The sequence below is a fragment of the Equus caballus genome, chromosome 25 (assembly GCF_041296265.1).
Source record: "Equus caballus isolate H_3958 breed thoroughbred chromosome 25, TB-T2T, whole genome shotgun sequence".
In the NCBI taxonomy this organism is placed as follows: domain Eukaryota; kingdom Metazoa; phylum Chordata; class Mammalia; order Perissodactyla; family Equidae; genus Equus; species Equus caballus.
This window is the reverse complement of record NC_091708.1, coordinates 43,788,553-43,802,979: the sequence shown is the minus strand read 5'-3', so window position 1 is coordinate 43,802,979 and position 14,427 is coordinate 43,788,553. Positions and strand designations below refer to the sequence as shown.

Here is a 14,427-nt window from a genome sequence, read left to right as displayed (position 1 = left end):
TTTTTTCTTGGTGAGTCTAGCTAAAGGATGTCAATTCTGTTTATCTTTTCAAAGAACCAGCTCTTCGTTTCATTTATTTTTTTTCTACATTTTTTTAGTCAGTATTTCATTTATTTCTGCTCTGATTTTTATTATTTCCTTCCTTCTACTGATTTTGGGCTGTGCTTGTTCTTTCTCTGGCTCCTTTAGGTACACTGTTAAATTGTTTATTTGAGATTTTTCTTGTTTGTTGAAGTAGGCCTGCTACCTCAACAGTTTATTGCTATAAACTTCCCTCTTAGAACTGCTTTTGCTGTATTTCGTAAATTTTGGCATGTCATATTTTCATTTTCATTTGTCCCCAGGTATTTTTTAATTTCTCCTTTGATTTCATCATTGACCCAATCGTTGTTCAGTAGCATCTTATTTAATCTCCACATATTTGTGGCTTTTCCAATTTTCTTCCTGTGGTTGATTTCTAGTTTCATACCATTGGGGTCAGAAAAGATGCTTAGTATTATTTCAATCTTCTTAAATTTATTGAGACTTGTTTTGTGGCCTAGTATGTGATCCATCCTGGAGAATGTTCCATGTGCATTTGAAAAGAACATGTATTCTGTGGTTTTTGGATGGAATGTCCTGTATGTATCTACTAAGTGTATCAGGTCTAATGTGCTATTTAAGGCCAATGTTTCCTACTGATCTTCTGTTTGTATGATCTATCCATTGGTGTAAGTGGCATGTTAAAGTCCCTTGCTATTATCATGTTACTGTCTATTCCTCCTTTTATGTCTGTTACTTATTGCTTTATATACTTAGGTGCTCCTATGTTGGTTGCATAGATATTTACAAGTGTTATATCCTCTTGTTCCATTTATTGTTATGTAGTGTCCTTCTTTGTCTCTTGTTATAGTTTTTATTTTAAGGTCTATTTTGTCTGATGTAAGTATCACTACCCCAGCTTTATTTTCACTGCCATTTGCACGGAGTATCTTTTTCCATCCCTTCACTTTCAGTTTGTGAGTGTCTTTAGGTCTGAAGTGTGTCTCTTGTATGCAGCACATATATGGGTCTTGTTTTTTAAAGCCAACCTATGTCTTTTGACTGGAGCATTTAGTCCATTGATATTTAAAGTAGCTATTGATAAATATGTGCTTATTGCCATTTTGTCACTTTTTTTCTGGGTGTTTTAGTAGTTCTTCTCTGTTCCTTTCTTCTTCTCTTGCTCTCTTCCCTGGTGGTTTGATGGCTTTCTTTAGTATTATGTTTGGGTTCCTTTCTCTTAATTTTTTGTGTATTTATTATAGGTTTCTGGTTTGTGATTGTGCTGAGGTTCATGTATAATAACCTATGTATATAGCAATCTATATTAAAAGTTGATAGTCTCTTAAGTTTGACCTCTTGTTAAAAGCTCTACTCTTTTACTCCCTTCCTCCCACATTTATGTTTCTGATATCATATTTAGCCTCATTTTTGTGTGTGTGTATCCATTACCCTCTCATCATAGAAACAGATAATTCTAGTCCTTTTGTCTTTTGATCTTCATATTAGCTTCATAGTGGTTGATGTGCTACCTTTATTGTATATTTGCCTTTACCAGTGATTTTATTGTTTTTTGGGGGGGATAATTTTCTTATTCCTATTTGTGATGTTTTCTTTTCCCCTTAAATCAGTCCCTCTAGCATTTCTTGTAAGACTGGTTTATTGGTGATAAGCTCCTTTAGTTTTTGCTTGATTGGAAAACTCTTTATCTCTCCTTCCATCCTGAATGATAACCTTGCTGTCTACAGCCTTGGCTGTAGGTTTTTTCCTTTCAGCACTTTAAATATAACATACCACTCCCTTCTAGCCTGTAATGTTTCTGCTGAGAAGTCAGCTGGAAGGCGTATGGAGTTGCCTCTGTAAGTAACTTGTTGCCTTTCTCTTGCAGCTTTTAGGATTCTCTCTTTATCTTTAATTCTTGACATTTTTATTATAATGTGTCTTGTTGTGGGCCTCTTCGGATTTATCTTGTTTGGTGCTTTCTGTGCTCTCTGTACCTGAATGTCTGTTTCCTTTCTTAGGTTAGGAAAGTTTTCAGCTATTTTTTCTTTGATTAGATTCTCTGCCCCTTTGCCTCTCTCTTCTTCTGGGCCCCCTATAATATGGATGTTAGTGTGTTTGATGTTGTCCCAGAGGTCCCTTGGACTGTCCTCATTCTCTTTAATTCTTTTTTCTTTTGTCTGTTCAGCTTGGGTGATTTCCTGTAGTCTTTTGTCCAGCTCACTGAGCTGTTCTTCTGTATCACCTGCTCTGTAATGAGTCCCTCTAGTGAATTTTTCATTTCTATTATTGTATTCCTCATTTGTGATTGGTTCTTTTTAATATTTTCCAATTCTTTGTTGAAGTTCTCACTGAGTTCCTTCATTCTTCTCCCAAGATCAGTGAGCATCCTTATGACTCTTAGTTTGTACTCCTTATCAGGTAGATTGTTTATCTCTGTTTTTTTTTTTTAATCTCTTTTTCTGAGGATTTGTCCTTTTCCCTTATTTGGAGCATAGTCTTTTGTCTCCTCATTTTGCCTCTTTCTCTGTGCTTATATCTGTGTATTACATAGGTCAGCTACATCTCCCAATCTTGGAGAGATGGCCTTACCAGGCCCAGCAATATAGTCCTCTCTCATCACCAGTTCCAAATGTTCCAAGAGTGTCCCCTGTGTGGACTGCATGTGTCCTTCTGTTGTGGTGGGTTTGGTCTTCCTGCAGGTGCATGGGGAGGCTAGGCTATCCCCCTGGCCAGCTAGTTGTCATGCTCAGCTGTGTGCAGCTGCTGTGGAGCCTTCAGTCACTTTATTGGGCATGAGGAGCCCAAGCACGGTTGGCAGCAAGGTCTAATAGCACATTCCTGCTGCAATTTTTCTGCTAAGTAAGTAGGCCCCCAGAGTGGCTGGTTGCTAGGTCAGGGGCTTATAATTACTGTAGGCCTCCAGCCTGCAAGGCTGTCATCAGCTCTCTCAGGACTGCAGCTGCCCCAGGTGTGGCAGTATATAATTGTTTCAGGCATTGGAAGGTGGAGCCAATGCCCTATGTGGCTTTTTGAGAAGCACATCTGCTGTAGCTGACAAGCCCCACCACCATCAGGTCCACACACCTTTTCAACACAGCCCTGCTCCATGCACACACCCTAACCCACTGAAGCGGACCCACTCACCCCCCTGCAGAGACCCCACATACTCTTCCAATGTAGGCCCGCCCCTTGCACATGCCCTCCCTTGCAGAGGCAGACCCCCTCACCCCACTGCAGAGGACCCACATACCCTGCCTATGTGGACCCACAAGTTGCCCGAGGCCCTGCTGTTGGGTGGGGCCAGTCCCTAGGGTGGGCTGCCTGCCCCAGCTGAGCTGGATTAGCTCAGTGCTGTAATGCATGGGGCAGACCCTTGCACTAACAGACCAGGGGAAAAACTCCCATGGCATCTGCCAGTGTCTGCGTCAGCACGCCTGTACTAGGTCACAATAATGGCTGCCACCAACGTCTCAGTCCCTGGGGAGGTGATCCCAGCCTGGGGGGGGTCTCACCTTTTGCCAAGATGCACCCAGAGCCTATCAAGTGAGTCTCTTTTCACCAAAGGACTGTGCACCTTTCTTTCTGGTGATTTTAGGTTGCTTTCTGAAATGGGTGAATTTGTGTGTGGGCACATTAAGAGCAGGCTTTTCTTTCCTGTATGTCTGACAGCTTTTCTGGGGGTATTTCCCATTGTTAGTAGCCAGCAAAGCAAGATGTTATGACGCTCATCTTGGTTGTGCTGAGTCCAAAAGCTGCTTATTGTGACAAAGCTCTCTTGCTCAGATCCCCAACTCCTCCAGGGAAAGCTTCGTACCTTAAGATTTCTCCTGGACGTGAAATGCTGTGGCTACAATGTGACTTTTTTCTCTCCAGAAAGGACTTTCTACCTCTTCCACCTCAGTCAGCACTGTCCCTTGTTGTGGGGGTTCTTCTTAACCAGTTTTCAGTTCTCTATCAGGGGTGATTGTTCCAAGAGTAGTTGTAAGTTTGTTGCGTCTGTGGGAGGAGGTGAGTTCAGAGTCCGTCTACACTGCCATCTTCCCAGCAACCTAGGAATGTGTTTTGAATTTCCATAATTTCCACATGTGAATTTTCCTGCTCTCCTCCTGTTATTGATTTCCAGTTCCATACTATAGGGTCATAAAAGATACTTGGTATGATTTCAGTCTTTCTAAATTTGCTAAGACTTGTTTTGTTGTTTAACACATACTCTATCCTAGAAAATACCCCATGTGCACTTGAGAAGAATGTGTATTCTGCTGCTGTTGGGTGGAATGTTCTGTAGAGTCTGTTAGGTCCATTTGGTCTAGACTGTTGTTCAAATCTCCTGTTTCCTTATTGATTCTCTGTCTGGATGATCTATCAATTTTTGAGAGTGGGCTATTACTGTCCCCAAATAATACTGGATTACTATTCATTTCTTCTTTTAGTTCTGTTAGTATTTGCTTTCAATATTTAGGTGCTCCGATGTTGGGTGCATATATGTTTAAAATTATTATGTCTTCTTGATGGATTGACCCCTTTTGACCATTTTTAGCTTAAAGTCTGTTTTGTCTGATATAATACAGCTATTTCTGCTTTCTTTTGGTTACCATTTTCTTGGAATATCATTTTCCATCCCTTCACTCTCAGTCTATGTGTGTCTTGAAAGCTAAAGTGAGTCTTTTATAGGAAGCAGATTGTCGGATCTTTTTTTTAAATCCATTCAGCCATTGTATGCCTTTTGATTGGAGAACTGAATCCATTTGTGTTTAAAGTGATTATTGATACGTAAGCACTCACTATCACCATTTTAATTGTTTAATTTAATTTTATGAATTTTTTTCTGACTGCTTTGTAGATCCTTTGCTCCTTGCTTTTTATTTTACTGTCTTCTGTTGTGACTTGATGACTTTTTGTAGTGGTAGCTTTGACTCCTTTATCATAATCTTTTCTACATTTCCTACAGGTGTTTTCTTTATGGTTACTATGAGAGTTACATAAAATATCTTATATTTATAACAACCTATTTTAAGCTGATAACAACTTAACTTTGATAGCATACATAAAGTTTATAATTTTACTTCTTTCTCTCTCACATTTTAGGTTACTGATGTTAAAATTCACGTATTTTTTATACTTGTATCCACTAACAAATTATTGTAGTTATGGTTATTTTTAATGTGTTTGGTTTTTTTTAAATTTTAAACTAGAGTTGTAAGTGAATTATGCACCACGATTACAATACTAGAGAATCTGACTTTGACTAAATATTTACCATTACCAGTGAATTTTACACATATATTCATGACATTAATTAGCATCTTTTTTTTCTACTTGAAGAATGGGATGCCCTTAGCATTTCTTGTAAGACAGGTCTAGTGGTGATGAACTCCCTCAGCTTTTGTTTATTCAGAAAAGTATTTTATCTCTTTGTCATTTCTGAAGGATAGCTCTGCTGGGTATAGTATTCTTGGTTGACAGCTTTTTCTTTCAATATTTTGAATATAGCATCTCTTTCTTTCCTGGCCTGCAAAGTTTCTGTTCAGAAATCTGCCCCTCGTCTTATGGGGGCTCCCTTGTATGTGACAAATCACTGCTCTTTCTGCTTTCAAAATTCTCTCTGTCTTTGACTTTTGACAATTTAATTATAATGTATCTGGGTGTGGCCCTTCTCAGGTTCAAGCTATTTGGAGTCCTTTGGGCCTCATGGAACTGGATGTCCATTTCTGTCCCCAAGTTTAGGAAGTTTTCAGCAATTATTGCTTGAAATGCACTTCCTATCCCTTTCTCTTTCTCCTCTCCTTCTAGGATTCCCATAATGCATATATTGTTTTGTGGGGTTTTTTTTTTTAATGATATCCCATAGTTTTCACAATTAACATTTTATTGTGTTTGCTTATCACTAATCTATCCATCTGCCCGTCTTTATGCATCCACCCATCCATATTGCTTTTGATATATATGAAAGTAAATTTCAGACATCAGTGCACTCCCCCTAAAGACTTCTCTGTGTGTATCGTTAACTAGAGCTCAATATGTGTTTACAGTTTTTCTTCTTTCCAGGTAAAATGGATACACAATGAAGCACACATATTTTAATTGTGTTTTTACTGACTTTTGACAAATGCATATAGCTGTGTGACCAAATCCTTATCTACTTGTATAACATTACCATCACTCCCAGAAAGTTCCCTCATGCTCCTTCCCAGTCAACCTCTGTCCCTACTCCCTCACCAGCAACTACTGCTCTGACTTTTTCACTATAAGATTATTTTTACTACTGGATTCCTACTGGAATCATAAAGTATGTACTCTTTTGTGTTGCCATCTCTCATTAAGAATAATTATTTTGAGACTCATCGACAATTTTGCATGGATCAACAGCTTTTTCTTTTATGTTGCTGAATAGCCTTCCATCATATGGACATAATAAGTTGGTTTATCCATTTTCCTTTTGATGAACACCTGGGCTATTTCCAGGTTTTGGCTATTATAAGTCAATATGAATGTTGTTGGATAAATCTTTTGTGGACATATGGTATAATTTTTCTTGATTGAACATCTAGGAGTAGAATTGCTCAGTCCTAGGTTACATATATATTCAGTTTTATTTAAAAAAAAAAAAGAAACACCACCTCCAGACCTTATCCCAAATTGATTGTAGCATGTTCTGTTCCCACCCACAATATATGGAAATTCTGGTTGCTCCACACGCTTGCCAGTGTTTGGTGATGTGAATTGCCTGTAAGCTTTTATACTGGGGTCTTTGTACAAACCTGTGAGTAGGTTTGTGTGGTAGATGCCTGGAAGAAGAATTGCGGGGAGAGTATACACCTTTAAAGTATTGATAGATTTTCTCATTTCCTCTGAAACGGTTTGAAAATTGATATTTTCATTAGTGGCATACAAAATACCTCCCCCTTGGGGATGGCCCCATGGCCAAGTGGTTAAGTTTGCACACTCCACTTTGGCGGCCCAGGGTTTCACTGGTTCGGATCCTGGGCACAGACATGGCATCCCTCATTAGGCCCTGCTGAGGTGGCATCCCACATGCCACAACTAGAAGGGCCCACAGCTAAAATGTACAACTATGTACTGGGGGGATGTGGGGAGAAAAAGCAGGAAAAAAAGAAGATTGGCAACAGTTGTTAGCTCAGGTGCCAATCTTAAAAAAAAAATTACCTCCCCATATTCTCAACCATACTGAATTACTTGCTTAATCTTTTCTGTCAAAACAGCTTTACTAAACACCTATTACATGTGGACCATAAGGATAAGGCAGGGGAAAAAACAGATAAATCCTTTGCTCTCGTGGAGCTATAGTCTAGTGGGAAAAGACAGAAGACCAAATAGGACACAAATACAGAACATGTCATATAGCAATATGGGCTCTGAAAAAATAACCAAGGCTAGGCAAGGGGATGGAGAATGATTTGTTTTCATATGTAATTGCTTATGTGTTTATTTGCTCTTTTTATTGAGTTATAATAAAATATATTATGGTTATAGTAGTATTATAGTTAGAGTTCTCGTAAAATGTACACATTCAGGTGCACAGCCAGCTGGAGTTTTACATTTGCATGCATCTGTGTAGGCACCAGCAGGAAGAGCTATAGGGCGTGTCCAGTTCTGGGCATGAATCAGAAGATGGAATGCCACTATAGGGGTAAACATCAAAGCGAACAGACTCCAAGCAGGGGGACGAGGAATTGCAAAAGGCCAGGAGGGGAATGTGTGGCATGTCAGGGACATTAAGGAGCTGGCCTGCCCAGAACAGAGGGTGGAGGAAAGAGGGGAAGGAGATGAGGTCAGAGGCAGATCTTGTAGGTCCTACTAGACCACTATAGAATCTTGAATCTGTTTTTTTTTTTTAAGGCAAGATGCTGTTGGAGGGTCCTGAGCTGAGAGATATCCATCATTTGGATATTATCTATTATTTGAATTTTTGCCAACCTATGGATGAATAAAATATCTTATGGTGGAGAACATTTGTTCAACGTCATGCAGTCTGAATGCCTCCACTTACTATTCAGTTGGAGTACAATGTCTTTAGTGAGTAGAATAACTTTTGGGTTTTTTTTGAGGAAGATTAGCCCTGAGCTAACTGCTGCCAATCCTCCTCTTTTTGCTGAGGAAGACTGGCCCTGAGCTAACATCTGTGCCCATCTTTCTCTACTTTATATGTGGGACACCTGCCACAGCATGGCTTGATAGGTGATGCATAGGGCCGTGCTTGGGATCTGAACTGGTGAACCCCAGGCCATTGCTTACGAACACAGCGTACGAACCTAACCACTACACCACCGGGCTGGCCCCACATCTCGACTGTTTTCGGGTGTACAGTTCAGCAGTGTTAAGTATTGATGTTATGCAACCATCACTACCATCCGTCTCCAGAACTCTTTTGATCTTGCAAAACTGAAATTCTGTACCCGTTAAACAGTAACTCCCATTTCCTCCTCCCCAGCGTCTGGCAGCCACCATTCTACTTTGTCTCTATGAATTTGCCTGTTCTAGGTAACACACACAAGTGGACTCATGTGGTATTTGACTTTTTGTGATTGGCTTTGTCAACTTAAAAAGCGAATTTTCCTGGTATTTTATCCTTGAAACAAGTTTATTCAGTAATACCCAAAAGAATTGCAATTCAGGAGGTGCATGCTATGGCCAATCATGGGCAAAGCCAGAAAACAAAGGAGAGAGCTGCTTTTATAGAGAGAAATGGGGAGAGGGAGGGGCTGTTCTAAAAGAAAGTCCATTGGGGAAAGTAACATATGAGGGCAGGAACAACTTCTCATTGGCTGAGCTGCATCGATTCTGATTGGCTGGGCTGTGGCATTTCTGATTGGCTGAGTTGCAGCATTTCTGATTGGAGAGGTTGTCGCTTTTCTGATTGGCTGAGCTGTGGTGTTTCTGATTGGCTGGGCTGTGGCATTTCTGCTTGGCTGAGTTGCAGCGATTCTGATTGGCTAGGCTGTGGTATTTCTGACTGGCTGAGTTGCGGCGTTTCTGATTGGCTGAGCTGTGGCATTTCTGATTGGCTGAGCTGCAGCATTTCTGATTGGCTGGGCTGTGGCATTTCTGATTGGCTGAGCTGCAGCGTTTCTGATTGGCTGAGCTGTGGCATTTCTGATTGGCTGTGCTGTTGCCAGCTTGGGAGAGAAGTCTCCCGGCAGCAGTAACTAGTTTTACTTCCTGTCCAAGACCCAAGCCTCAGTCTCTTCCTGTTTGGTGTAAGTAAGGATGTGTCGTGGGGCATGAGAGCTGCCCCTGCAGGCCTGCCCAAGTCCAGTTTAGTTAAGGCTTCTTTGTTAATTTGCACAGCTTATTTCACTTGGGGTACCGTCCTCAAGGGATGCTATGGCTGTATAAGCCGTTTTGCCTAAGTCTGTTCTGCTGCTGCTGTTTGACTGTGTCTAACACCCACCCTCTCTTTCCTGGGGTGCTTGTTGGTCTTAGATATGTGGTCTTCCTGAAGCTGTTCCTGGAGACGGCAGAGAAGTACTTCATGGTGGGTCACAGGGTCATCTACTACATCTTAACCGACCGGCCGGCGGACGTGCCCCAGATCCCCCTCCAGGAAGGAAGGCGAGTGGTGATCCTCAAGGTCCGAAACTACACGCGCTGGCAGGACGTGAGCTTGCACCGCATGGAGATGATCAGCAACTTCTCCCAGCAGCGCTTCCTCCATGAGGTCGATTACCTTGTGTCCGCGGACGTCGACATGAAGTTCAGCGACCACGTGGGTGTGGAGATCCTGTCCTCTCTCTTTGGCACCCTCCATCCCGGTTTCTATGCCAGCGATCGCCAGCGTTTCACCTATGAACGCCGCCCATTGTCTCAGGCCTACATTCCGGAAGATGAGGGTGATTTTTACTATGCAGGAGGCTTTTTTGGGGGATCAGTGGCAGAGGTTTACCGGCTCACCACGGCCTGTCACCAGGCAATGGTGGTCGACAAGGCCAATGGCATCGAGGCCGTGTGGCACGAGGAGAGCCACCTGAACAAGTACCTGCTCTACCACAAGCCCACCAAGGTGCTGTCCCCAGAGTACGTGTGGGATGAGCGGATGCTGCGGAAACCGCCTTACCTTAGGAGACTGCGATACGTGGCTGTCCCCAAGAATCATGCACAAATTCGGAGCAGATGAGACCAGACTTTCCAGGAGACCCCACATATAAGGCTGTGGTATGCGTTAGTGGTTCTACTTTTTGGATAAGGGATTGGCCAAAGATTCAATGAGTCGTCCCTCGGTTTCCTCTTCTGGAGTGGCTTCCACCACTCATCACACGAACCCAGCTCTGACTTTTCCTCCCCTCCCAGTCCAGCTTTCTGTCTCAGTGCTGCTCTTCCTTCAAGGTCCTGACAAAGTCACCTTCCCCGTGAAGTTTTCTTGGATTGTCTCCTCCTCCTGCAGTTGAAATGAATTGCCCCTCCCCCTGCATTTCCATAGAACACTGGATGTATTCCTTTGGCTATATGAGCCCTCATGCCCAAATTCCCCATTGGTCTTGCCCATCATGATGCTAGCTCCTGAGGGCAGAGGCTAAGATTTCTTCATCTTTATATCCATCAGTACCTAGCTGAGTGCCTTATGCCTGGAGACTCAAAATATGTTCACATCTAAATTAAAGTGACCTTTAAAAACCTACTCTACCGGTGCCGGCCCCGTGGCCGAGTGGTTAAGTTCGAGCACTCTGCTTTGGCAGCCCAGGGTTTTGTCGGTTGGAATCCTGGGCGCAGACATGGCGCCACTCATCAAGCCACGCTGAGGTGGCGTCCCACATGCCACAGCTAGAAGGACCCACAACTAAAATTATACAACTATGTACGGGGGGCTTTGGGGAGAAAAAGGAAAAATAAAAGCTTAAAAAAAAAAAGGAAAGCTATTCTACCATGTTCTGAGACAAGGAGGAGGCCCCACCTGCAAGCACTTGCTGAGTTTGATTTGTTTGTGTTGTTTCTTGGTTGTTTGTCTTTGCTTACTGAAGTGGAGTGCGAAAACTTAACCACTTGGCCACCGGCCGGCCTGATGGTTTCCTTTTTGAATCTTCTCAGTAGCATTTGGTATGTGGTCTAGATAGTCTAGCAGATTGAATTCACAGCTCTTCATTATTTTCTATGTCCTGGGATATTTGAATAATCTTGAGCTTTGTTTTTAGTCAGAAAACCCATGGAACCAAGTGCAGTTTATGGCGGTAAATGTTTGATGAGTTTTTCTATCTCCTTCTATGGTACCCGCAGCTCCTTCTGTTGTAATTTATTGAAGTTTCTACTTCTTGAGTCAGTTTTGATCATTTATATTTTCCTGGAAAATCTTCTATTTCATATTGATTTTTTAATTGTTGGCAAAAAGAATGGCAGTGCAATTTTGAAATAACTTTAAATCTCCGTATCTAAAATCATATCTTCTTATTTCTACTGCTGTTTATTTGTGCTTTCTCTCTCCTTTTTTCTGACCTTCTTACACAGGTATCAGAGATTATTTTATTTTATTTTTAAAAAGCATCTGGCCTACTATTTGTTTGTTTATTAAATGGTAGTGTCTGCTTTCATGCTTATTAATTTATTCCTTCAACTTTATTTTAGTTTATTTTTTCCTAGCATTCTTGAGTAGAATGCCTGGTTAACAGGGTCATTTATTGGGAACACTGCTTGTTTCTGAGAAAAGCACATGCCTTCAACTTTCTTTTTGAGTAGAGGGCAAGTTGTGTCCCTCAGGCATTTATATCCAGTGTCCACGTTGTCACTCATTTCTAAATAGTCTGCTTTTATTTTCTCTTTAACTCAAAATTATTTAGAATAGTAATTTTTAAATTTCTAAGAAGTTAGTTTTTTCCTTGCTACGTTGTTTGTTCCTGGATATATAGTTTTGTAGTAGGAATAAAGTGAGCTGCACAATTTCAACTTTGGGGAATTCGTTGAGTTTCTTTTCTGGCTTACAGATGGATCACTCAAAAAATTTTCGTGGGTAGTTGAAAGGAATCTACACAAAATGGTACAAACACTTTGGAGAATGTCTGGCAATTTCTTATAAAGCTAAATATACATCTACCATATAACTTTTTAAAAATTTTTTATGGAGTTAATGAAGGGTTACAATCTTGTGAAATTTCAGTTGTACATTATTGTTTGTCAGTCATGTTGTAGGTGCACCACTTCACCCTTTGTGACGACTCTCCACCCCCCCTTCCCTTGGTAGCCACTAATGTGTTCTCTTTGTCCACATGTTTAAATTCCTCATATGAGTGGACTCATACAGAGATTATCCTTCTCTAACTGGCTTATTTCACTTAACATAATTCCCTCAAGGTCCATCCATGTTGTTGCAAATGGGATAATTCCATTCTTTTTTACGGCTGAGTAGTATTCCATTGTGTGTGTGTGTATATATATATATATATATATATATATATATATATACTACATCTTCTTTATCCAATCCTCAGTTGATGGGCACTTAGGTTGCTTCCACATCTTGGCTATTGTAAGTAATGCTGCAATGAACATTGGGGTGCATGGGACTTTTGGAACAGCTGACTTCAAGCTCTGTGGATAGATACCCAGTAGTGGGATGGCTGGGTCATATGGTAGTTCTATTTTTAATTTTTTGAGGAATCTCCATACTGTTTTCCATAGTGGCTGCACCAGTTTGCATTCCCACCAGCAGTGTATGAGGGTTCCATTCTCTCCACAACCTCTCCAACATTTGTTACTATTTGTTTTAGTTATTTTTGTCATTCTAATGGGTGTAAGGTGATATCTTAGTGTAGTTTTGATTTGCATTTCCCTGATGATCAGCGATGATGAGCATCTTTTCAGGTGCCTATCGGCCATCAGTATATCTTCTTTAGAGAAATGTGTGTTCATGTCTCCTGTCCATTTTTTGATTGGGTTGTTCGATTTTTTGTTGTTGAGTTGTGTGAGTTCTTTATATATTATGGATATTAACCATTTTTCGGATGCATGACTTGCAAATATTTTTTCCCAGTTAGTGGGTTGTTTTCTTGTTTCAATCCTGTTTTCCTTTGCCTTGAAGAAGCTCTTTAGTCTGATGAAGTCCCATTTGTTTATTCTTTCTATTGTTTCCATTGTCTGTGGAGACATGGTGTCCAAAAAGATCCATTTAATACTGATGTCAAAGAGTGTATGTCCTACATTTTCTTCTAGAAGGCTTATGGTTTCAGGTCTCACCTTTAGGTCTCTGATCCCTTTGGAGTTTGTTTTTGTGAATGGTGAAAAAGAATGGTCAATTTTCATTCTTTTACTTGTGGCTTTCCAGGTTTCCCAGCACGATTTGTTGAAAAGACTTTCTTTTCTCCATTGTAGGCCCTCAGGTCCTTTGTCGAAGATAAGCTATCCATAGATGTGTGGTTTTATTTCTGGGCTTTCAATTCTGTTCCATTGATCTGTGCACCTGTTTTTGTACCAGTACCATGCTGTTTTGATCACTGTAGCTTTGTAGTATGTTTTGAAGTCAGGGATTGTGATGCCTCCTGTTTTCTTCTTTTTTCTCAGGATTGCTTTAGCAATTCAGGGTCTTTTGTTGCCCCATATGAATTTTAGGATTGTTTGTTCTATTTCTGTAAAGAATGTCATTGGGATTCTGATTGGGATTGCATTGAATCTGTAGATTGCTTTAGGTAGAATGGACATTTGAACTATGTTTATTCTTCCAATCCATGTGCATGGAATGTCTTTCCATGTCTTTATGTCGTCATCCAATTCTTTCAGAAAAGCCTTGTAGTTTTCGTTGTATGGGTCTTTCACTTCCTTAGTTAAATTCACCCCGAGGTATTTTATTCTCTTTGTTGCGATTGTGAATGGTATTGTGTTCTTGAGTTCCTTTTCTGTTAGTATGTTATTAGAGTATAGAAATGCTACTAATTTGTGCAAATTGATTTTGTACCCTGCAACTTTGCTGTAGTTGTTGATTACTTGTAATATTTTTCCAATGGATTCTTTGGGGTTTTCTATATATAAGATCATGTTGTCTGCAAACAGCGAGAGTTTCACTTCTTCCCTCCCTATTTGGATTCCTTTTATTCCTTTTTCTTGCCTGATTGCTGTGGCCAGAACCTCCAGTACTATATTAAATAAGAGTGGTGCTAGAGGGCATCCTTCTCTCGTTAATGTTTTCAGGGGGATGGCGCTCAGTTTTTGCCCATTGAATGTGATGTTGGCTGTGGGTTTGTCGTATATTATTTTTATTATGTTGAGGTAGTTCCCTTCTATGCCCATTTTGTTCAGTTTTTATAATAAATGGTTGTTGGATCTTGTCAGATGCTTTCTCTGCATCTATTGAGATGATCATGTGGTTTTTATTCCTCAGTTGGTTGATGTGTTGTATCATGTTGATTGATTTGCAGATGTTGAACCATCCCTGTGTCCCTGGTATGAATCCCAACTGATCACGATGTA

At 40.7% G+C, this 14,427-nt stretch overlaps 1 protein-coding gene across 5 annotated transcripts in view; it reads left to right on the top strand.

The window, feature by feature from the left end:
• The window catches only part of LOC100147494 (histo-blood group ABO system transferase 2), a 32,603-nt gene extending 20,687 nt beyond the window's left edge, over nt 1-11,916 (top strand). For 3 of the 5 annotated variants that reach the window (XM_070252030.1, XM_070252029.1, XM_070252027.1), the window contains exon 8: nt 9,466-11,916. In XM_070252030.1, coding sequence (XP_070108131.1) covers nt 9,466-10,156 — 691 coding nt within the window. In that variant the 3' untranslated portion in view covers nt 10,157-11,916. The remainder of the gene's footprint in view (nt 1-9,465) is intronic. The other 2 variants (XM_070252031.1, XM_070252028.1) reach the window with 1 other exon arrangement.
• Nucleotides 11,917-14,427: the final 2,511 nt, after the last annotated feature.